The 25,757-nt window shown below is 43.3% G+C and overlaps 1 protein-coding gene across 1 annotated transcript in view; it reads left to right on the plus strand.

Moving 5' to 3' along the window:
- DNAAF8 (dynein axonemal assembly factor 8) overlaps positions 1 to 25,757 on the plus strand; it is an 816,395-nt gene that overhangs the window by 84,118 nt on the left and 706,520 nt on the right. The window contains exon 6 of the mRNA XM_085628378.1: positions 20,491 to 20,647. Coding sequence (XP_085484504.1) covers positions 20,491 to 20,647 — 157 coding nt within the window. The remainder of the gene's footprint in view (positions 1 to 20,490; positions 20,648 to 25,757) is intronic.

Raw genomic sequence — 25,757 nt, forward strand, 5'->3', positions numbered from 1 at the left:
AGTAATGGAATAGTATAAATTTGAAAGTTATTAATATACATTTATTTGTGATTCTTTTTTAAAGATCCAGAACAGGAGTGTTTCTCATCTGTTTGCACTCTTCTCGTGCAAGATTGTTTGGATGAAGGGTCCTTAGGTGTTTCATCATACTTGCTGTGCCGCACGAGTATTTTTTGTTAGGATCTCCTCGTAACAGAACTCTTTGGCAAATCTTGCGAGTGACGAAGGTGGCATTGGTCTTTGTTTGCTCCTTGGAACAAGTAAAATACTTCCTCACCACTGAAGAAAAACGTTGTTTGTGTGGTGCCTTCTGCAAAACATTTTCTTCAAATTCGGTAAATATTTTAAAGCGGCAACATTTACAGTTTTTGTAAGTTAAACTTATAAAATTTTGTTAGCTGTATGCATTTTATATATCTGTGATTTGTTTCTTGTGGTATTTTGTTGAGAATACCATGTTGTGTTTTTTTTTTAACAATCTTTCTTATTTTCCAGGTCTGTCGTCGACATCCATTGTCCCCACAGTAGGGTTCCGCCATGTTGTTTTTTATTATTGTTGTTACATTTTGTTTATTAGTTTATTGTTCATATATATGTTAATAAAAAAATAAAGTTTGAAAATAGTTTTTCGTTTATATATTTATTATTATAAAAAATAAAGTTTGAAAAAAAAATTAATAACGTTTTTGGTTGTTCTCTTAACTGCTGTGTGACTCTTTCTTGTTCTTATTACTGTTATTTGATGGAGTCCACCATGGTGTTAAATTTTGGGGCACTTATCGCTGGAATACTGGTGAGATCTGCAGTTTGCACTAACTTCTGTATAGGGTGTTAGATTTATCTCAATTTTACTTCCGTTAAAGTGCTGATAATGAAATGGAGAGTAGCCGTTCCCGTGCAAAAAGACACGAGGTGCACCTTTCCGATTTATTCTAAATACTAAAATCCTGTATTGAATTGCACTGAGGTATTGGCTGCAGTTACAGTGTACACTCAAAATCTATTAAGAAATCTCATTGTATTTATATTGATTGGGAATAGTGCGTCAGGTGCTGGATCTTGATGAGATACACTGATCAGTTCGTATATTGTTCTGCACACGAAAAAAAATCACATCACAACTTTCACACCGATTGCAATGCGAAACAAATTCCGGCGATAAAACACGTTAGCACCAGGGATTTTACACCTGCTTTCTGCTGGTGTTAAGCAGGACAACTACCTGCATCATGAAAGGGAACACAGTCAAGAGCCACACCAGAACACCCACAGGTACCATAGAGTCAATGAGCATGATACAGGGATACCCATTAGGGACAGAAGACTCATCTCAACAACTCCAGGACCACCAATGCCCCCCAAACCCAAATCTTAGTAAGTGTGTCCCTGTGGTCATTGTCTTAGCATGATAGGCACGAGCCCTGCAACATCACAGTGTGCTGTCACCTCAGCGTTGGTAGTGAACCTGGATGTGTAGCTACGCACGCATCCTCCTGCATGCACAACTGGCGTGTGCTGGTCTGGGGTTCACAGGTCAGTGCAGGGGTGTGCCTATCCGGCAAGGGGAACGGGGTATCTTGGACATGTCCGTGTACAGGAAGTGTGGTAAGTGTGTCTCTGTGTTCTGGTGTGGCCTGCTACAAGAGCCGCAGCAGTTGATGTTGTAAACTGGCATGCACCACCTCCAAACAGCACTGTGATGTTGTAGTTGGAATGTAGCAGGACATGCGCAAATAGGCATTACAATGGTGTGCTGTACGAGTGCACGAGATACTACAGCGCAACGTACAAAAGTGTGGGGGCTCGTGGGAGGGAGGTGCAGCCATTTGGCAACATAACACACAGTGAACTCGACCATATGCCACATGCTGGGCATCTCATCCATGATGACCACGGTCGCAGACATCCCACAACACCAACGACTGGCCTTTGTACATTGAATGAGACTATTGGGGGGAATTGACGGACCCTGTTACCTGCTGAGGGAACCGCTCACGCCATCTCTACGCCAGCGCTGCTGGCGCTGCTGTTCTGGCACTCCTTGCTGTTCGTCTCCCCCGCCGCCGCCATCACCATACTTGCGGTCGAGAGCGGGGGGAGATTACAGCCCCCAAGCTCCCCTGCGGCCGCTGACGCCGCCGACGCGCCCGGAGGCGCTTTAAAAACACGCGCCTTCCACGGAGGAGCGGGGGAATTGACGGACCCTGTTACTTGCTGAGGGAACCGCTCACGCCATCTCTACGCCAGCGCTGCTGGCGCTGCTGTTCTGGGCACTCCTTGCTGTTCGTCTCCCCCGCCGCCGCCATCACCATACTTGCGGTCGAGAGCGGGGGGAGACTACAGCCCCCAAGCACCCCTGCGGCCGCTGACGCCGCCGACGCGCCCGGAGGCGCTTTAAAAACACGCGCCTTCCACGGAGGATCGGGGGAATTGACGGACCCTGTTACCTGCTGAGGGAACCGCTCACGCCATCTCTACGCCAGCGCTGCTGGCGCTGCTGTTCTGGGCACTCCTTGCTGTTCGTCTCCCCCGCCGCCGCCATCACCATACTTGCGGTCGAGAGCGGGGGGAGACTACAGCCCCCAAGCACCCCTGCGGCCCCTGACGCCGCCGACGCGCCCGGAGGCGCTTTAAAAACACGCGCCTTCCTCCGCGTCGCGGGACGCGCGCGGGCGGCGCCGGGCTGAGCCCGGGCAGAGGGCGGGCCGTCTGTGGCCGAAGGAGGCCGGGCTGGGCCACCCCTCTACCATCTCCTTCTCGTCTTTGGTGAGTTTAAACAACCTTCTAAATATGGAGTCTGTAAATGCTGGTATCACACAGGACGATTTCCCGTTTCCCCCTGCCACATTTGAGTCCCTACTTGAAAATGCACTGAACTTGGTATCAAGTGAAATAGCTGACACTGAAAGAAGAATGTCCATGAGCTGTTCTAACAACATTATCCAGTCGACATCATTGTCAAATAGCCCTGGGATTCCTCTATCACCAGCTGATGTAATTACAAAACCGGTATTGGTACCACCATCCCACGTATCCCTGTTGTCTGAGACTGCTCCAACTATTACAATTGCTTCCCAGGATGATGTTATTACCCTGGGACCTACTGACACTAGCAATAAACAGGGAGGGGAAAACGCAAAAGGGGTACTACCAAATCTAGTGCCAATAAAAGGAAAAGACTCCCAACGAGCAAGAATCAGCCTACGCCTCAGAGTCTGTGGAATAAACAAAAATTCACTGAGGCACAAATTGCTCATGTTGTGGACAAAGATATTGTGGTTGCGGATGATGATACTCCTACCGCAACCACCACTGACTCAAGTGGGACCTCTAACACTATATGGACCCAAACAACACTAATGGGAGATAATTATCATCTCACGAAACAGAATGGGAACCTTATAGATACTATAGTGGATACTATTTTTAATCGACTAGAGAAGCAAATGATCAACCAGTTTAATAACGTTTTTAAAAGACTTGATAGATTAGACAACCTGGTCAGAAACGAAGAAGCAAAAAGAAAGGGGTCGGTCATCCTGGATCAAATCAGAGCTGACCGTCTTGTAAAACAACTTGAATCCGTAAGCAATACTCTGTCACTAAAGAAACAGGAAGTTCCCATCTTACTGGGCGGTGGCACGAGTATTCCTGGAACATCAGCCCCTTCACCTGCATTACCCCGATCTGCTAATGGAGGGAAGAACCTGACAAAACCCAACTTACCTCCCAAATCTACCCCAACGCCTGCACCTAGACAAACTGCCCCTTCTGTTAGTACTAATAAAAAGGCCAGTAACCTCAAAAACGGTTCTATCTACCCTATAACAGCAACAAGACCAACTGCTGATAACAATAAAGGTATCGGGCATGCAGGGACAAGCAAGCCTTTTAAACACCAAGGGCCCGCCTTACACTTGCCACCGGATGCTTGTCCCTATGTTCTAGTTCTTGCAGGAGTACCACCGTTGAGGGAGGAACAGGGGGAATCATGGGTGCAACTGCAAAATAAATGCATAGACTGGCTAACTAAGCATAAAGGTGTTGGATTTGATATTTCCAGAGAGATTCTATCGGCTCGTAGGGTGTCCTGGGTTGGCCCTCTAATTAAAGATAAGGAAGGTGACTGTATTGTTCTCAATTTTAAAAACCCTGGTACCGTAAGATTTTTACTCAACAGGAATGGTAACGGCTTTGCCATTTCTACAGTTGTAACTCTGTTACCTTTGAGTTACTTTTACAGACAACCCACAATTCAATCACGGCCACCCTTAATGCAATTTCAATTACCATCAATGCATTTCCAGCCACCCTTTACGCAATTCCAGCCAACTTTACCTCCACTCAATATGTTTAACAGATTTGCCCCTTTGTCAGATTTGGACACGTTAGACTGACCCTTATTGATTAATTCAGCCGATTCTTCATCAATGGCAACAACCACCGAAACTTTGGAAGTCCCACAACCTTTGTCTTGGACTGTAGAGAGAGAAAAACCCACAAACCAAAGTCTATTGTCCCAGGTATCCGAACTATCTTTTGTAAGTTGGAATATAGCGGGACTTAATACTAAAATGAAAATTAAAGAATGGCTAGAATGGGTTAAAAATAACTGTGACATACTGATGCTACAAGAGACTTGGTGTACAACTACACCTACAATGGAGGGTTTTTGTTGTTATAATCTAAAGGCTTCTGTTTCAACTATGGGTCGCCCCAGTGGGGGTTTATCTATTTGGACTAAAATTAAATCCGGGGTACAAACAAAATTGATCCCTACCCCGGGTAAATGTTTTATGGCTATGAAGTACATTAACAGGATGAAATTATGTTTAATCAATTTTTATAATAATGATTTTGTTACTCGTCCCAATGACAATTTCTTATCATTGTTTAATTTTATTGACGAAATCGTGGAGGGGCAGAAGTATGGGTTCTTTGATGGCATCTGCATCGGAGGGGATTTTAATGCTCACCTGTACCGTAATAGTCCTCCATGTAGAAACGGTGAAGAGTTGAAAAATCATCTAGCCTCCCGTGATTTAGTAAATGCAATGGAAACTGCTGGTTCTAGTGTAAACAATATATTAACACCTACATATATAGGCCAGGGTTGTGCGTCTACGATAGATTATATATTTATCTGTCCCACACTGTGTGATATAATTTTAAAAGCAGAAGTAATCTGTTCCGCATATAGTGATCACTATCCGCTTAGAATATACTTAGATAACCCACAGACCACGAGGGTTACACTGAGAGCAGAGTTGGGGGAACAAAATTTGGATTTATCCACTGATAGATTAAGATTAATATGGAAAGGGGTGGATAATAAAGATATTCTAGCTAGAGTAATCAAAAAGCACCCTATGATAGTAGAGACCTGTCTGTCGCATATTAGCCCAGGCGATGATATGGTTATTGCTTTTGGTAATCTCTGTGGGGCTATTAAAAGAGAATCCTCTAAACCAGCTAGGCCTAATATAGATCGTGGCTCCCGCTGGTTTGACTCCTCCTGCTCTAAGGCCAATAGGGACCTGAGGGCTGCCTTAAAAATCAATTCTAGGGACGATCAACTAGTGAGAGAATTAAGATCAAAATATAAACTCGTGTTACGTATTAGATCCGAGGCCCTAGTGATTAATCACTGGGAATCTCTCACGCGCTTTGCCTCACTAAAGGACACGACAGGTTTCTGGAAAGAAGTCAAGTCCCTTAGATCTTTTGGTTCGAACATCAAACCAATCAATTGCAATATAACTGGTGAAGCGTGGGCAGAGCATTTTTCTAAAATCTATGCTATATTACCCTCTTCCCAAGATATTGCCCCCTCATTTAACACTGTTGACCGATTGAATTTTTTAGTACCCGAGGTGGAGGACGCTATACTTGAGAGCACCAGTAATAAAGCCCCAGGCCCGGATGGTCTTTCTATCGACCAGATTAAATCCGAAATAAATTTTTGGGCCCCCTTATTATGTAACCTATTCAATAATTTGGCTGACAGCTCAATTCCCGACTCTTGGTCGAACAGTGTAATCGTACCGATATTCAAAAAAGGTGACAGGTCGGATCCTGCCTGTTATCGTCCGATTTCACTGATCGATAATACGTTAAAAGTTCTCGGAAGGATAATTTTTAAAAGAATACGAAATTGGGCTGAGGATAATAATGTTTTACATTGCAGTCAACTGGGATTCAGAAGCCATGTGGGTACAATTGAACAATGCCTTAATCTGAACTTGATTATGGCTAAATATACTATTGTTAAAAAGTCCCCGCTTTATTTAGGTTTTATGGATCTGAGTTCCGCATTTGATTTTGTTAATCGTTCTAGGTTGTGGTCACTTTTGCTTGATTATGGTTTGGATAGCTCACTGGTATATTTTCTTTCCTATTTACATAGGGATCTAAAGGCGAGAGTACGTATTAATAATGATGGCGAATTATCTGATGATATTTTTATTAGCAGAGGAGTTAGACAGGGCTGCGTACTCGCCCCTCTGCTTTTTATTTTGTACTTTAACGGGTTGAGCCGCTCTCTGATCATGAACACTAAGGATGTACCAATTATAAATGGTTCCCCTACTTTATGCGGATGACGCAGTATTAATGGGGCGTACTCCGAATACTCTACGCATTTTAATCACTGGGTTTGTTGCTTTTATGTCTGATTTGGGCCTAAGTACTAATTTTAAAAAATCTTTCATTATGAACTGTGGACCTAAAAAGTATAACATCACTTCGATAAAATCAGGGGACAATATATTAAAATGCACCAGCACCTTCCCTTATTTAGGGTTATTATTCTCTAACACAGGCTCATGGCAGCCACATGCTGCCTATGCGAGAAATAAAATTGGTAAATCGATTAATTAAATTTTATCTCTCCGACAACCCAAAATGGCCGATGTTATTTCCCCCCTGCTTAATATTTATCGTACCCAATGCCACCCAACTGGTACATATGGAGCAGAAGTGTGGGGTTATTGTAACAGCACTTCTCTCCAATTGGAGGAAAATAGATTTTGTAGAAAGGTACTGGGGGGAGTTCCCTGTGCGCCCACATTTATCTGTCATAATGAACTTAGGCTGCCATATATTTCTGATTTTATTAGGTCAAGGCCTGCGCTTTTCTGGATAAAAATATGGTCCAACCCAGCTGCATCTTTAACACGCAGCATAATATCTGATTGTTGCCTACATGAAAGCTCCCACCTTATACCCTGGTTAAATGCAGTTAACAACAGCCTGTTGAGTGTGGGACATGGTCTTCTGTTCAGCGCCCCTAATATCATTGCCCCTTCTCACAAGAACGGTGTAAAACGGGCACTGTTTGATTTATATAAGGAGGAACGAAGGAGATCCGAATTGGTAAAACCTGTTGTTATTAAATATCTGCCACTAACTGATCCAGACAATGATAACCTAAACAAGCCCTGTAGATACCTGTCGATTCCAATTGGAAGATGGAACCGGAGCCTTTTATTTAGGTTCCGGGAAGGAAGTTTTGTCAATTTACTAAGCTTCCCCCTTGGCTATAATAAAAGTTTAGAAGAGCTGGATTGCCCTTGTCCAGAGGGGGGAAAACAAAGTTTGTTGCACTTCTTTTTCTTCTGTGGCCATTATAAGCTGTATACCCGTCAATATCTAATGCCGATTTTTCGTAAACATAACTTAAGGGACTTTATTCTGGCATTGAGATTCTTACAAATGTTGCCAACAGACGAGGTTATACATGTGGTAAATTGCTTTATAAAAATCTGTGTAAGATCTAGGGCAAGCATGGAACACACATAACGGTTACTGAATGTACATTGCACCTTATCATTTTGATATAAATTGTATATAGAATCAATTATATGTGTGTTTGGATCTGTATGATTTTTATGGAAGTGGATAAGGCGGAATCTACGACTACATATATTAATAGACCATGTATATCCTTATTATGCACCTTGCACTTTACGCTATATATGCTGCTAAACCCAATTGGAAATCTTGTTCTTGAATAGACTATGTATATCCTTACTATGTACTCTGCACCTTATGTTATATATGCTGCTCAAACCCAATTGAAAATTTTGTTTTTAAAATTTTTTATATATGTTTTTATGTGTTTTAACCTGTATGTACTTTTATGGATGTATTCATTCCGAATAAAGATCATTTGAACTTGAACTTGGCCTTTGTACACATCCTGTATGAATGCAGCATGGTTTTCACTTCTATGCTCGTTCAGTGGTGTGATGTTGGCGGGTTGTGTGACTTGTGCTGCTTGTTGGTGTGTTTCATTTTGGCCATTGTTAGTCTATATGTGTGTTGTACTTAATTGTGCATGTGTGCCATTCTGCCCATCTCCCCCCTCCCCCCACTCCCTGCTTCTTCCTCTTCCTACTGCTGTTGTGTCTATAATTTTGTTGCTGCACACATAAATACATGTAAAGAATAAATTAGAATAGTTCCTTGATTCTTTTAGGTTTCAAAACTTCTATATTGGTTTCTTTTTAATTTTCCATATGAACCGTTTTTTAAATATTGAACAACACATAGAAGTCAGAAGTGCAACGTATTCTATCAACACACTTTCTAGAACATTCTACAACACGTGCAGGTTAAAAGTTCATCAATTTTTTAAAACTTAACGATATTTTTTTGTAACATTTTCTTGAATATTTGACGACAAGTGCAGGTTAAAAGTTGACGATTGTTTTAAGTTTGAACAGTGCCTTTCAAATGCAAGTAGCAGGTGTGGTTGATCTGAGCAAATTTTATCCTTTGATATGTACTCCACGTTGAAACTGATTTTTCTTAAACAATCACAAAGATGCTTTTCCACAAAACTAATGTGCACCCTACTTTTAAAAAAGAATGCTTTTCATGATATCTTCAGAGATAAGTTATAGATAGGAATTAGCATTTAAAAAACCTTTGAAATTCACTGAAACAACCATAGGTTTCAGGGGCGTTATAGTTAGGAATTGGCATTTAAAAAACCTTAGAAATTCACAGAAAAAACCAAAGGTTTCAGGGGCGTTATAGTTAGCTGGACATTTCCCTCGTACAAAACCCTAGAAATTCCCCTGTTATAGTTAGTTCAGCTAACTATAACTCGCGCCCCCGCAATGCACTGCTGATGACGTCACATATTACATCACTCATGACATGGTCAGTGACATCACTGATGACATCTCAAATGACATCACTCATGACATCACTGATGACATCATTACTGTGATAAATTAGTGCATCTTCTCACACCCTAATATAACCTTTGATACACCGACTCAAAATTTCAGACGGCCATTTTGAAAATCATAGATACTCCAATACCAATAACTACATTAACTCTTAGGTCTACATACACCTCCACTCACTCACCTGTACAGTCACTCATACTTACAGTCACTCCGTACAAGACTATCATATGCATTTATACACCTATATAGACACTCACACACCGCCAATCATCCATTGAGGTACTGACACACCTAGTCAGTCGTGCAAGTAATTAAACACAGTCCAATTTACTCACCTATACAGTTAAACACACTCAAGTTCACTTACTCATAAAAATAGTACCACATTCTTACGCTCTAATAGAATCATTGATACAAGCACACACTCATCCATACAGCCACTCTCACAATCACACACTCTCACATATACCCACTTATATACTCTTACACACATATATACTGCCTTTCACATATGTAGTTAGTCACACATGTACCACTGAGATATACATTCAATCCCTAACACACCCATACATACACTCACCCAACCATACAGTCCATCACAGATGCACTCTTAAAACCATGCACCCATAGAATCATCCACTCACACATCTATGCATAGAGTCACACACACCCTACCCACACACACACTCAGGCACCCATACAGATACTCAGACAACCAAGCAATAACCCATATAGACACTCATATAGCTATTCACAAAACCATGCAGCCACTTATACACCTACACACAGACACATACAGACATTCACACAGTTTAGTCACTAGTCTGCAGTAAGATACATTTAATGACTCACTTAAAGAGTCAGTTACGCACCTACAAAATCATCCATTCTCACACTTTCCCTATATATATTAAACATATTAAAACTGTACAGAAACGCATACCTACTGGATGATGTCATGAGTGATGTCATGAGTGATGTCATTTGAGATGTCATCAGTGATGTCATCAGTGATGTCACTGACCATGTCATGAGTGATGTAATATGTGACGTCATCAGCAGTGCATTGCGGGGGCGCGAGTTATAGTTAGCTGAACTAACTATAACAGGGGAATTTCTAGTGTTTTGTACGAGGGAAATGTGCAGCTAACTATAACGCCCCTGAAACCTTCAGTGAATATATATACACGGGTGACTTTCTAATCAAAATAAAAAATCTCGAATGGCATGCGGATTACCTTTTAATCGCTTTAGATGTAATCTCGCTATACACATCAATCAAACACAGTGACGGATTACGTGCCTTGAAATATTACCTGGCAAGAAGAGGACTCGCCTATGCTGAGCACAACAAAATGACAATGAACATGGTTGAGCTGTGCCTGACTAACAACATATTTATGTTTCAGGATGTGTTGTATCAACAACTACGTGGAGTGGCGATGGGTGCAAGCTTCTCTCCCAGCTACGCGTGTTTACACATGGGCTGGTGGGAGGAGCTTGTACTCATGACCAAATACAATGAAACATTAGAAAACAATATTAAATGCTGGTGGAGGTTCATTGATGATTTGTTTCTGGTATGGAAAGGTACGGAAAATGAGGCAAGGGATTTCATAGATTTGCTAAACATCAATGATTTAAACCGTAAATTCACTGCCAGCATTAGTAGCACGAGGGTAATATTTCTAGATGTAGAGGTGTACATTGATCAGGGTAAAGTGGAAACTAAACTACATAGGAAACTGACGTCAGGGAATTCAATTCTACATGCCAGCAGTGCCCACCGCAATCACCTCATACAAAGCATTCCTTATGGTGAGCTTCTGCAAATTAAGCGTATTTGTAGTAATGGCGAAACCTTAAAGATATATATAAACAAAAAAAGAGAGTGTCCGTTAGGATTTGACAAGTGCTGAGATGTTCAGAAAAGCACAGGGGTGAATCACTTTGTTTTTAGAAGAACCCTCACTCACCAGCCGGTGTCCTTTTAAGAACATGAGCGCCTCCGAGTTCCTGGCACTGCAAACCCTTCAGTCTAATTCCTCTATTGTCATAAAACCAGCTGACAAGGGTGGAGGCCTTGTAATCCAGGACGCCTTGGCTTATGACACAGAATGCAGACGCGTCCTTGCTGACAGGGTCAGCTACACTCCGCTAACCACTGATCCATCACTCACACTGAGAGCGATTATTCTTAATCTAGTGGAAGAAGCCGAGTCCAATGGATACATAAGCAGACATGAGGCCGATTTTCTTACTAAGAGTGAGGGCATTGTTCCCTATTTTTATACGCTACCAACAACTCATAAAAACAAGATCCCACCGCCTGGTCGACCAATTGTCTCAGGCATTGGATCTTTGTTAGAGCCTCTTTCTATCTACTGTGACTTTTTCTTAAAACCCGTGATCCAGGCTACACCAACCTACCTAAAAGACACCAAAAGTTTGCTGGTACTTTTACAAGACATAACTCTGACAGATGATCCGACCTTCCTGGTCTCTTTAGACATAGAAAGTCTGTATACCAGCATACCCCAGGAAGATACCATCAGGGTTATCAGTGAAACTTTGGAAGGCACCCCCTGGGATTTCGAGACATCAAAACAGTTCGTTGTAGACTGCGCCACCCTTGCTCTGGAAAATAATTTTTTCGAATACAAGGGGACCCTTTTACTCCAATCCACCGGTACTTCGATGGGGAGTACCTTTGCCCCTAGTGTGGCAGGTCTTTATGTTCACGATTTTGAACGGAAACACATTTTGACTACGAACAATCCTTTTTCGTCTTATATATCTTTTTGGAAAAGATATATAGACGATATCTTGGTGATCTGGAAAGGACCTGAAAACCAACTTGTGAACTTTTTTGACTGGATCAACACCTACGATCCTAGCCTGAAGTTCACCAACACTTATGATCAGAATGAATTGATATTTCTTGACCTGGTCATTACCAAATGGGAAGGGAAATTGCAAACTAAAACCCATTATAAACCCACTGCGAAAAATAATCTCTTAGCTTTTTCTAGTTTCCACCCGCGACCCCTGAGAGAAAATCTCCCTTTCGGTCAATTTTTGCGTATCAGACGCAACTGCAGTCGCGTGGAAGACTATCGTTCTCAATCTAACAGTCTACACACAAAACTGAAGAGACGAGGGTATCCAGATAAAATTCTTAATCGCAGTTACAAGAGGGCAAGAAACCAACATAGACAAGCCCTCCTTGAGGATTCGGAAAAACCAGCGGAAGAAATCCCCTTGACATGTGTGACGACTTACAGCACGGCTTCCAATGCTGTGACTAAGTCCATTCGTAAACATTGGGGCATCCTTGTAAGTAATAATCTGAAATGGCAGAAACCTCTTTTTTCATTCAAAAAGGCAAGAAGCATCAAGGATACCCTTGTACACACGAGACCAAGGCAGACATCATCTGACAACACTCCTTCTGTACTACAGGCTTGGGGGCTCCCAAAAGTGACAGGCCATTTCCCTTGTGGTCAGTGCAGTGTATGCCATTTTACGAAAGCCAGTAAGACCCTAGATCTTGAACAGGACAAAGTGTGGACCCAGCGGGCACACACGAATCGTAACTCATCCAACGTTATCTACTTACTAACATGCCCGTGTGGCATCAGATACGTTGGTATGACCACACGTAAAATAAAACAGCGTATTGTCGAACAGAGGAGTAACATCCGCTGTGGGAAAAACATCACTAAAATGACAGAACATTATGCACATGTTAAACATACTCCTGATGACCTAAAACGGACAATCATTGAACAGATTAGACCAGGGAATAGGTCAGCGAATATCTTGTTTGAAAAAGAACAACGCTGGATCTATCGCCTTTCAAGTCACACTATGGGATTCAATGATAATATTCCTTGGGGCACAGTGCTAAAACGTTAAACATTACATTACATTACATTACATTTTATAACATTTTTACTTATGTATTTATGGCTGTTTTTATGGTTATATTTATAAAAGTTTTATACCAATATTTTCAATATATATATTCATATATTTATATACTTATATATTTATTTTAATGTGTGTATTTGTTGTACCATATCTATATTTATCTATTTATCGATGTATTGTATATTGTATTGTTTACTCATATTTTGCCCATTATTCATAATCATTTATGAAGTAATAATTGATTAAGAAAATGTTATTCTTGATGTTGAAGCCAGAACCATGTATTAATACAGAAGTAATAATTTTAATTAGCAGCCAACAGATAGCGAAATTTGGGATGCTGCTAATTTATCTCTTCACAATGACATTAATTATTTAATCTTTTTTATTTGCTGGCCGTACCAAACATAGTTAAATGCAAAGATAATGTAGCACTATGTTTTGAATTTATATGATCCAATCACTCGGTGTCAAACAACAAAATAACAAAAAAAGTTTAAAGAGAGAAAAAAAGTTGAAAAAAAGTTGTAAAAAAACAGTGCCCAACCCCTTTAAAAACAAGATACTACTGGTAGTTCAGCGTCATGTGATCAAGTCCCCTTGCAGGGATGAAACGCATAATGGGTGCCGTTTTGTTGATGTGAAACCGACATGAAAATAAATTAATCGGTATTTGAAGAAAGTTGTGGTCCGTGCTCTTTTTGCCGTGGCTGAAGGGAAAAGCGCAGATTGGAAGAGTGCTTGGCGATATATATATATATATATCTGAGAGACTGGAGCCTCTGTGGTGAAGGTTCCAAAGGGTGCTGTCGCCAGGTTGTTTGGACTTTGGGCCATTTCAAATTACACTAATGAGCTATTAAAGAGAATGTCTTTTGCATTAACGTCAGTGCAAAAAAATGATTTACTCCTTTATATTTACAGTGTGTAGAAAGGTAAGATCCTTCTAGCATGATTACCCCCTCTTTTTGCCTGGTGTCAGTGTGTTTTTGACTTTTCTGACTGGGATCTTATTAACCAGGACCCCAGTCACTGTGCTTCCTCCCTAAATTTGACAGTGGTAATTAATTTGGTTCCTTCCAAATTGGCTACTGGTGTACCCATGTAAGTCCCTAGTATATGGTACTAAGGTACCCAGGGCATAGGTACACCAGGGCTCTCCCATGGGCTGCAGCATGTATTATGCCACTCATGAGTAACAGTTAAAACTGTGACTATAGGCCTGCCATTACAGCCTGTGTGAGTTAGTGCTAGGACTACTTATGACAGATATACGTTTCCTTATACCTGAGGTGGTCCCCTCACTTAAAACCTATGAGTCACCCCTAAGGCAGGCCTTTCAGTCCTGAAGGCAGGTGTTAGGTTATAAGTGTGAAGGTGCCCTGCATGATCAGGACACCTCCTACAAACCCTGGAGTCGATTCTCCAGGCTTTGTAAGTGCAGTCAGCCATTTAATACACATAGTGGACATCAAGTCAATTATGAGATGGCTAACTAAATATTGCCTGCACTGAAACCGGTCATGTTTGGTATCAAACATGTTGGAATCCTACCACAACACTGATTCCAGTGTTGGATGTAGGATCCCATGTACTTGGGGGCTCCTCTAGGGTGCCCCCTGTATTCCCAGAACCAGCCTTTCAGGGTCTAACAGCAAGCTAGTGCTGCTGCAGACTACAGACCTGATTCTGCCCTCCTGCTGCTGAGCCAAGCTCAAGCAGGGAAAGGTAGAACAATAGGTTTCCTGTCACAGGGAGGTGTGACCATCTTGCCAGACAGGACTTAGTGTATTGGGCTAGGGCGGGGGTGCTTGCCAGTACCACCAGACTGGTTTGAAGGGCACATTAGGTACCCTCCTTGCATTCTCCAACTTTAGCCAGTTATGGGAGCCCTTGGCTCACGCTCTGGCACGAAACTGATACAAAGGACATGGGAGTATCCTCCTCTCTGTCCAGCCCCTCTGGGAGGGTCCCTTGAATCATCCTAACCCTTTCCTTAGGGTACTTAAGGGCTTACCTGTGAGTGGCTCTTCAGATTTGTCGTGGCACAAGATTCAAATTCGAAATCACTTCAACTTCGACCCTCTGGGCACCTTAGACTTCATTGGACTTTGCCTTGAACCGAGACTGCACCAATTAAGACTCCTGCTGCTCCTGGTCTTGTCGTTCTGCCAGTCACCTCATGTGCTTCATCCAGGTTCCTCTCCAGGCCTGTGGGCATCAAGGACACCTGAAGTAATCTCCCTCGGAGTGAATGAGTCACTCCCCTACATCTGCAGTCACCTCAACGAAGCTGACTGATCTGCTGCTTCTGACGTCCTACAGACTCAAAAAGGCTCAGCAACACAGACGGTGGTTTTGCAACTCCCTCAAAGGCCTGCAATGTCCTCTCCGCAAGCTTGAGGCCATTTTCCTCGTCGGAACTGTTTGAACAGAACCTCTCTGCACCGCGTCAACTTGCCATTGCCAAGGCCTGTTGGCTCTGTCCTCCAGAGATCTTTGGGCTTCAAGAAGCTCCAGCCTCCAGCATCTCATCCTGCCAAGATATTTATTTGCACCTCATTCACTGCACTGTGGACCTGCATCTTTGGTGAGCTGCTTGAGGTCCTCTTCAGAATACTGTACCTTCTGCATGTGGGTTCTCTTGAGGCTCTTCTTTGGCTTCAGTGGGCTCTCTTGCTTGCTCGGGGCCTACTCTGACTTTCCTGCATTTGTTGAGTCCCCTGGACCTAGCTGGTCCCAACGCTGCACCTTCTTTGTTTACCATGTCTATTGCTGCTGCCAAGGCTTGTTGGTGCTCCCATCGACCCGACTTCTGACATGGGACAGCTCTTGAACCGCTCCTGGTCTTCCACAGCATTGCCCTGTCCTCACAGCTGCAGCGACAAGGTCACCGTCATCACTTCTACATCTTCCATCATTGGTGGTCATTGGTCTTCCGTGCCTCCTGGTTACTTCAGAGTGACATAGACTGTCCCCTCTGCTTTCAGGTACTCCTCTTCAAGAATCCATCCTTGGATTCCACTGGGCTCTTTCACCTTCTTAGTCAGCTGCATCTTTTCTGAAGTCCTCCATTGTGGTCTACGGCGGTTTCTGACGTCACTTTGCATTTATGCTCCCGGCTTCCATGGTGTAGGTATCCTATTCACGGGGGGGGGGGTGACCTTTCCAACCTTCTGTCTTCCACAGGGTTTCGTCAGGGTCCACTGGGAAGGATCTTTCTTCTAAAAAACTGCAACCAGTACCGTCCCATTGACTTGCATTGAGTATGCAGCTGTGTTTCCACTCTGCACACAGCCTCCGTGGGGTTCCTGGGTACTTACCTCGGGTGCTTCCTTGTTCCCCAGCTCTTTTGAGTCTTCTTGTCCAAGTCCCAACTTCGATCGCAGTTCGCATTCCACTTCTTTAGTATATGACTTGGTCTCCCCCTGGAGACCACTGTGTATTTGTGCTTACCTCTCCGTTTACAGATGAAATATTTTGTGTATTGTGTTGATATCTCCATCTAGGAGATATACCAGTGTTAGTGAGTGTGTATAATAAATATCCCTATTTTGATAACTACACTGTGTGGTTCTTTTTCGTTTAACCTACACTATATAATTAGTTCTGGTAAAACAAGCGGCTTAACACTCCTTCTGGACTAAGCCTGAAGGCTGTTCTCTACAACTACCACTTAGAGAGAGATTTCTATAGTTGTCTAAGATCACTAAAATCACCATAAGGGTTGCCTGGATTAGTACAAGATGCTTCACTTAAATAAGTGTGCACCATATACTAAGCCATCCTCCTACACCGTGGGACTCATACTTCGACGACAGGAAATAATTCAAGCATGTAAAATTATGAAAGATACCAATACGTACGTAAGTTATTTTCTTGCTTGTGTTACACCCAGACAAGAATTGTGGTAGCTGCTTGACAGGAGTGGCCTGCATGGCTCGCAGGTGGGGGTGAGTAGGGGGGGGGGGGCGGGGGAGGTGGTGGTGGAAGGAGCGGGCTGCTTAAAAAAAAAAATCATACCTTGCCGCCGACGGGTCCTGCGTCTTCTCTCCTGCTCGCCTGTGTCCGACTCCAGGTCGGAACAATAAGCAGGCAGCCAAGCTTCCACCCCTAAGTCAAACACAATGCTGTAATGCAGCATTGTGATTGGTCTGAGAGGGACTGAAGGGGTAGGCATGTTCTCCATGTAGGCTGTCATGCAGCCTGCATGGAGAACATGGAAGTGCGCATGACTGGTTTGGGCTGCCTGAGAGGGCGGACCAAACAGTCATTGCACACAGGAGTGTTCTACCACTCCTCCCTTACAGCTCCGCCCTGCCCCGCCCCCTCACGCAGAGCCGCAGCAGGAGGACAAAATAAAATGATAATGACATTCCGTTATCATTTTATTAATTTCTTTCATTGCTGCTCCTGGCAGTGGGGCGACGCTCCACCACCTTAGCGGAGGAGCTGCCACTGCTGCTTGAGTAGAGTTTCACCCCCTCAGCCAGTAGCCTAATTTCCTACAGCAGGCATGAGGGAATAGCACACGAGCAAGAGAGAGCAGTGCAGAGAGGGTAAGAGAAGCGCACTAAGGAGACAACTGGGTAACACATGTATGCCCTTAAAGTGCTTTAGCAAAAAGATGAAAGTATTTCCAAAAAACGCAAGTGGTGTAAGTACACAGTAATGGGTCCATGCTCCAGCGTAGACAAAAGCACAGGAAGAGGAAGGAAAGCCCATAAACATTAATGAAAAAGAAGAGAACAAATGAAAGTGGCAATTATACTAACGAATTTGGTAAGCACAAGAGGGCTCCCTCTAAGCCCATCATAAACTAACAACATGTATTGCAACAAACAGCACATCTGCTGCATAGCAAGTTTGCATACACATTGCCTATAAAGTGCTTTTTAGTAATGTTTTAAGCGGACCCTCTTGCGTGCTAAATTATCCCACCTACACCCACAGCTCTCCGTTGCTTCCCCCATGCAGTAGTATCATGCAAAGTGATAGGGCACCCCTTAACAATGTTATGAGAGCCTATTTCTCAGATATCCATTGGTCTTGTCCCAAATGTGGACCTACTGAAGGGTCGGGGGCCCCTTTTTGCCTCATGGGCCTTTGTTACGCCCCTGTCCCCATCTCCTTGCTCTCCGTTTTTAAGGTTTTTGTTTTTTTAATTATTATTACTTTATGTCAAGGCGCAATCGTTGCTCATTTTACTGAGCTCTTCCATTTTCCTGTTTTTGCTCTCCTCCTGCGGAATTGTTTGATAAATGTTAGGCCTGGGTGGTAAATTCCGTTCTGCACGCGGAATTTGGGTAATTTCGCGTTCCGCGGAGAATGCGGAATTGCCAAAAATTCAGCAATCTGCAGCTTCGCGGAATTTTTTGCTTGTTCGCGCCTTCAAAATGCGTGTTCGCAAGATAAGCTTAACAGGATTCATTTTAATGATCTCGGAAGGCTATTGGGTGAGCTGACCCTGGGCAATTCCAAGCTGTTACCTTTAGAAACCATGCAGATGTCCACACTGGTCGGTTCTAATGGACGCACTTGTTTTTTCGATAACCACAAAACTGCCATGGAGAAGATCCTAGTCACTTTGAGTTGCACCCTGGAAGGGTTTGCTGGTGCCTCGTGCTGGCTGCACGCCAGGGCATACTCAAGGAGAATACAGAACTGCAGAAGATAACAGTTAATAAGGTCAAAGTGTAGTAAGCATTTTATTTTCTGAAGATAGGGGGGAGGATTTAGGATCCACACACATGTTTAGAAATGGTCTGACAGTGGAAAACAGTAGCCACTTCTGCAAAATCAGCAAATACACTCCAAAGAATATGCACATCCACAAAGTAAGGGTACACTTCAGAGTCTAAAGTAAAAGATTTGGGGGTTTCTACAAATGGGATTTACCTTCAGTGAGAGTTCAGATATATACTATGGAATGTGGCCAGTTCACCTCCTACAAAACAAATACACCTACAAAACCCAGAAGTGGCCATCAGAATGCACCATCCAATGATTGAACTGTGCATCCCTTATTTTGAGAAGAAACCAATGTCTTCGGGAATTCTTGATTATGTCCTGTGACCCAGTGTCCGCTCACCGCTGATAGAGATACCACCAGTTGGAAACAACAGTCAAGTGTACACTATACTATGAATGGAGAACTTTAACTGGCAAAGATGCCTGTTCACCGTTGTCGTACCAAAGGTTTTAGCCACCAGTGCCACCAGCAACAGACAACTGAGAGATTACAGACCAGCTGGAAACTGAATTGGTATTGGGGTCAGGGCAAAGATTCTGAATCCTGGCTGTCTTCTCGAGCTATCCAGGTGGATCACCAGGCCAGATACAAAGTTGAGATGTCTTTAGGACCTCATGAGCAATTAGGAAAGGATAGCTAGGCGGCGGTAGGCTCTGAGAAGGTTCACCCGTCTCCCAGTCATGCAGCAGACCTTGCTCTCTGTCGTGCTCTCATGACTCTGCAGCTGTTGCTGTCGTCCAACGTGATGTCTCTCACAGGTCCTTCAGTCAGCTTAGCTCTACTCTTCGCTGACAATCAGTCATTGCTCCTGAGAGCCATAGTCCAGTTTTTTCACAAGGCAGGTAGGTTTTCACCTCCACTGAGGTTTTGAGCAGCAGATCCACAGTCCTTGTATGCCCAGTGGTTGCAAGAAAGGAGAGAGTAGCAATCCTCAAATGTTATAAACCTGGATCTTATTTTGTTTTCTCTTCTTTACTAGTGTATAGATCCTTCTTGGCCATGAAGTCAAATGTTGAACTATGTAATTGACAAACGAGCCTGTACTTACCTTCTTCTGATAGCCAGACCCTTTTTTCTACTAACAACAGGGATGATCTTTTGGAGGGAATTGCATTCTTGAGTTCACGTACTTTGATGGATTCACCACCTCCTTCATAATAACATTATTAGTTACTCTACAGTATTCAAATCTTGATGGGTCCACCACTCCTAGGCTCTTGTCTGACCAGCTCATGCACATGAAATGCGTTTTGTCTACCGTTATCTAGATTGTGGTTTGGTTCTTAAATGAATAGGTCCTGGATGAGATGAAAGTCTTGCTAGTATGTTTGCACTTTTATTTTAAACGTCTACTATTTTTGCATTTTTAAAAATAAATACTTGTATTTACATCTGCAAAATCAATGGGTTTGCTGGCCTCATTATGTGGTTCTACATGAGTTCTTCATCCAAAAACACAGGAGATAAAAAGTACGAGTAAGGCGTATATCGATGGATAAATCAAATTTCCAAACTCTGTAGAAAGTGTTAGACCGAGGGTGGCAACATCATAGAATCCATTAGATAATCCAAACCAACCCTCTCTTTTCATGACTTTGTTTGCAGACAGCACTCCTTTGAGATCTGAAGCAAGAGTTATGGAGCAGCTGGAACTGCTATGCGCAAGGCAATCCCTGGCGACATCCTACACCCGCAGAGATTCTGACAGTACTCAGACGGTGTCCAACAAGACTAGCCCAGAGAAAGACAAGGACAAAAATAGGTTGGTACATTTTTCTGGTTTCTTGGATTGTATTTCTATTTTTCAAAATGCAACCTAGACCCTCTTGATATGTATGTTCTTTCTGGGGAAAGATGATATTTCTACAGCACTCAACTTACTTTCTCCTTACATTACCCAGAGGGTAGACATTGCTAATGATGATGATAATGATTACATTGCCCTGTCACATTGTGTCCCTACTCTCCTGTATTGTAATTGCATTTATATAGCGCTTACTACCCCTGACGAGGCGTCGAAGCGCTTTTTCAGCGAGTAGCACGCTAATTTGGAACCCATAAAGGATTAATGTTGAATTAGTATAGTGTGATATGAAAGTGATTTAAGCGGTGGATAGGGTAGTCAATTATTTGGATTCAGAAGGATTGCGGAAGTATAGTCCTGTGAATGTAGAAGGAGACTACACCTTCACACATTGCCTTTCTTCTTGCTGTATGGCTCTTTTTCTTTATATTATAGTGCGCTTAAAGCACCCAGTTCCATGTTTTATCAAAGTCCCTGGAGAAATCTTTCATTGAGAAATATGAGACCATTATTTCTACCAACGGACTTCGTGGTATGCAGGCAGATGTTCTCCAGTATTGTATCTTTCATAAATTCACATGCTTTAATTTTCCCCGTCCTTCTAGTGGGAGTCAAACGGTATCATTATAAAAGCAGTAGATAATACTATCATAGGCTACAATGCAATGAACATTCACTGCAGTTGCCTATCTACCTTCTTTTGTGTAAAAAAAAAAAGGATCCAACCTTAAACAACAACCAATAAGGCAACAGCACCCTGTAGAACACTTCCATGAGAGGCTGATCTCCTCATATTTTCTACCGCACGTCGTGTGATAGGGAGTCTCCCTGAGCTCTGCTCAGTTTTTCCTTCAAACTTCATATATCTTCTAGAAAATTTTGGATTCTTCAAAGAAAGGTCTCTTCAGGTCATGTGGTAAGAAGAGGCTCCAGGCTGAAGATCCCCATAAGAACGGTATTAACTGTTTGTATCCCCAACATAAAATAAAGTACTGCAAAAATTGTAGAACTCTTTCAACCAAAACCCTTAATGATAGGGTGGTTGTTAATGTGGCTGCAGAGACTTAAAAGTAAATCTGATGTCGTCTCTAAGGATGAGGAAAACTCTGCCTCACATACCTCTCTGGAAAAATCAAAAAAGGAGAGAGAGATCACAGGACTCTCCTGGGGGCAATAAAACAGCTTATAAAAAATCTTGTCATGAAGCAGCAGGTCCCTCAGAAAAAGGAAAGCGTTAATTTTCAACTGAGGAGAAAACCCATCTGACCTCCAAACATGAGAAATCTTCTTCAGAGCCCTCTACTATGAAATTACAGTCTCTAAATGCTTGTGTCGTCGATGGCGCCTTCCTCTGGGTCTCTGTCGATGCAGAAATCACCACCGGGACATATTTCCCCTCCATCGTCGTCGACGCTCTCGTCGTCAAAAAACCTACAGTCGATAAAGGTTTCTGGTTCACTGTCGACTGCGACTCCATCAACGATACCTGTACCGTCGGAGAAGATACCCTCACCTCAGACAAGTTCCTTGTCGACGATCCCTACATAGTCGAAAACTACTTCCTCGTCGACGTCAACATCCTTGTCGACGACCACCTCTTTGTTAATGACAACCTCAATGACGACAACAGTGTTTGCATCGACGGCGCTAACTTAGTTGTCAATGCCCATTATGTCCGCGTCAACGACACAGACACAGTTGCCGCCAACGAAACTGACGACTACGCATGCTACACCCTGCCTTAAAAGACTGTTGATGTTACAACTAACTCCTCTTCATCCATCTATGACGTTCTCGTGGACGACACTGTTGATGATGCATTTTCTTCAAAATCCTTCAATTATTTCACCTTAACCTCCTTCATTCCTTTTGGAAGAGTCACATGAGGATGACATGTTTGGCCCTCCTCACCGTCCTTCTCAGCTTCATGTCCAGTATCAGGATGATGATGAATATGACTATGAGGGCTATTATCAACAGGAGTTTCATAATCAACATACTAAACTGCAATATATATGGAACCTGCTCATGAGCCCATGGTTCACCTTCCTGTTGCATTAGTTCAAGTTTTGCAAGCCATGTTGCAGGATTATCCTACATGTTTCCCTTCATCGACGAGTGCACCTCCACCTGCATCTCCGCCCCACTTGTTTGATCCTTCGTCTAGAGTGTTGCCAGGAACAGGTAGTGTTTTACCTCAGCTACAGCATGACACCTCTGATGATGAAGATGTGGAGGAAGGCGAAATTCAAAGTGCTAGACCAGCCGGCAATGAGTGGGAAGACTAAGTAATTTTGATGCCTGCGTCTCCAGCTTCTCAAACAGCAGATTCTCCGCTAGATGACCTTGACGGTTTCCACGCATTAATAGAAAGAGCAGCCGCTTGCTTTCAGCTACCAATGACAGTCAAGCAGTCTGACTGCTTTCTTTGCGGTTTTAAAGACCAAACTCAGAAGCCTGTGAGGGCAATCCCTTTAATAGACTATATTTGAGAGGAAGGTGTGAAGATCATGAGAACATCTGCTACAGTTATCACAGTTTTACCTAGAATAGACAAGAAATACAAGGCTTCTGATGATGCACCAGCTTGTCTGGTAGGACACCCGAAACCAGACTCTGTGATTACTCAAACCACACAACGGAGGTCAAGGAATCCTTCAGCACCTATCACCTCTCCACCAGATAAAGAAGGTAGGTGCCTTGATAACATCGGCAATAGGTTTACCACCACCTCAGGTACTACTGTGCACGCGGCCATTGCACTGACGATATTAGGAAGATACTAATGCCAAGTGCGGTCCGATACCGCCCCATATTTGGATCTTCTTCCAGAAGACAAAAGGCTAGAGGCGAGAAAGATATTGTTAGAAGGAGAAAGATTTGCCTCAGAGATTATTGATGTGTCCATAGATGTGGCTTCCCTGGCTTTTCGTCAGCTCACTGGAGCAGCCGTCCTTAGACATCAAGGTTGGTTGAAGGCAACAACATCCTGCCCTGAGGTGCAAAGTAAGGTTCTTGACATGCCTTTTGATGGCGATGCACTTTTAGGTTAACACATAGATGACGCCTTACAGGCCATTACGGCGAACACCGAGACTGCTAAAGCTTTGGGCACGCTCCAATATAGGAAGACTCCCTTTCGTGGAGCTCATGGTAGAGGAGCCTATTAATTTCGTGGGGGCTACCAGAGATACCAACCTCAGACCTTTCAGTCATTCGCCTTTTCTACCAATAGCAACAGGCCTATCGTGCACAACCAGAGACTGCATACTCCAGGCAACACAGATGTAAACAACCAGTACAATCCAGAGATGCTGTTAGAAAGCAGTGACAATGTCGTGGCACCTGCTGCACTCTCCTGTATCCTACCATCCAGAGGAGCATGTAACACACATTATTACAATCAATAGCCAAAAATTACTTCAGACAAATTGGTCCTGGATATAGTAAAGTATGGCCATACCCTAGAGTTTGTCACAGCACCACCTCCTCATCCACACTGCCTTTCCATCTTCAGTTACTCAGGAAAGAGATATTCATCATGCTACAAAAAGGAGCTATAGAGAGAGTTCCACACTGTCAATGGGAATGGGCTTCTACTCTCGCATTTTTCTTGTGAAGAGAAGGTCGGAAGAATGGCGTCCCATTCTGGACCTCAGAAAGCTCAACAAATACCTACAGAAAAAATCCTTCTGCATGGTAAATCTCCAGGAGATATTGCAGCTTCTGAACCATTTGGATTTGCTGGCCTCTGCTCAGCTCCTTGGGTATTTACCAAATGTTTAATTCCCGTGGCAGCACACCTACGATTACAGGGCCTGCAGAGTTTCCCATATCTCAACGACTGGCTAATGAAGGCTCTTTCTCTTCACCAGGCTTCGGAAGCCATATCCATCTGCATACAACAGTTTTGCTCTAGAAGTCCGTTCTCACACCCTCTCAACGGATAACTTTTCTCGGAGCAACTTTGGGTACCCTGCAAAACAAGGCATTCTTATCCACAGAAAGGCAAAACACCATATTATTGCTGGCTCACAGTCAATCCAAAAAAGAGTTCGCTTCTGTCTGTCTCCTCAAATCCTTTCTCGCCGTGATGTCCTCGGCTAACCTCATGGTACCCCACGCACGTTCTCAGAATGATACATTTCCAAGAGCAGTTGGACAGGCAATGGCTTCAGGTGACCAGATCATTTGAGGACATTATTGATATCACTCCGATCATGAAAAGAGCACTTCTTTGGTGGCTGTCCGCCAGCAATCTCTCTGTGAGTCTGACATTCCACTCTCCACTTACGAAGTTCGTTCTGACCACAGATGCCTCTCTCTCTTGAAGGCTGGGGAGCTCACCTTCAAGACCTCCAAGTAAGTGGCAAATGGATTCTCTCTCTCTCTAGGATGCACATCAACTTCCTGGAATACGAGCATCCTCCATCCTCCATCCTCATTTGTATGAACAATACCCTCTGCATGCACTATCTCAACAAGCATGGTGTCAGATTCTATCCTTGGAAGCTCAAAAAATCTGGGAATGGGCATTACTGCACCGCATCTTCATCAAGGTGGAACATATTCCAGGAGTAAGAAACAACCTAGCAGACACCTTGAGCAGAATAGGTCAGACATGTCACGAGTGGGAACTCAGTCAGCTAATTCTCGACTCCATCTTCCAGAAATGGTGAACACCCAACTTAGACCTCTTTGGATCGCAAGAGAACCAAAAATGCTGGTTCTTCGCCATTTGGGAACCTCAGAGATGGTCATGGGGAATGTGTTTTGATAAGATTGTCAGGAATCTTTGATTACGCTTTTCCCTCATGCCTTCTCATCTCCAGGGTTCTAATGAAGATGAAAAGGGAACCGTGCTGGCTGATCCTTGTTGCTCCACTATGCCCCCGTCCACACTGGTCTACGGAGCTACTCGTACTCTTGGAGTCCAATCCTTATCGCCTTCCAGTGATAACAACTCTACTGACCATGAGCAAAAGGACAAATCCTGCCTTCGCATCCAGCCATTCTTCAGTTGCATGCTTAGCACCTGAACTCAATTAATTCAAAGATCTAGACATCT

Source organism: Triturus cristatus, chromosome 10, assembly GCF_964204655.1.
Source record: "Triturus cristatus chromosome 10, aTriCri1.1, whole genome shotgun sequence".
NCBI classification, from domain to species: Eukaryota; Metazoa; Chordata; class Amphibia; order Caudata; family Salamandridae; genus Triturus; species Triturus cristatus.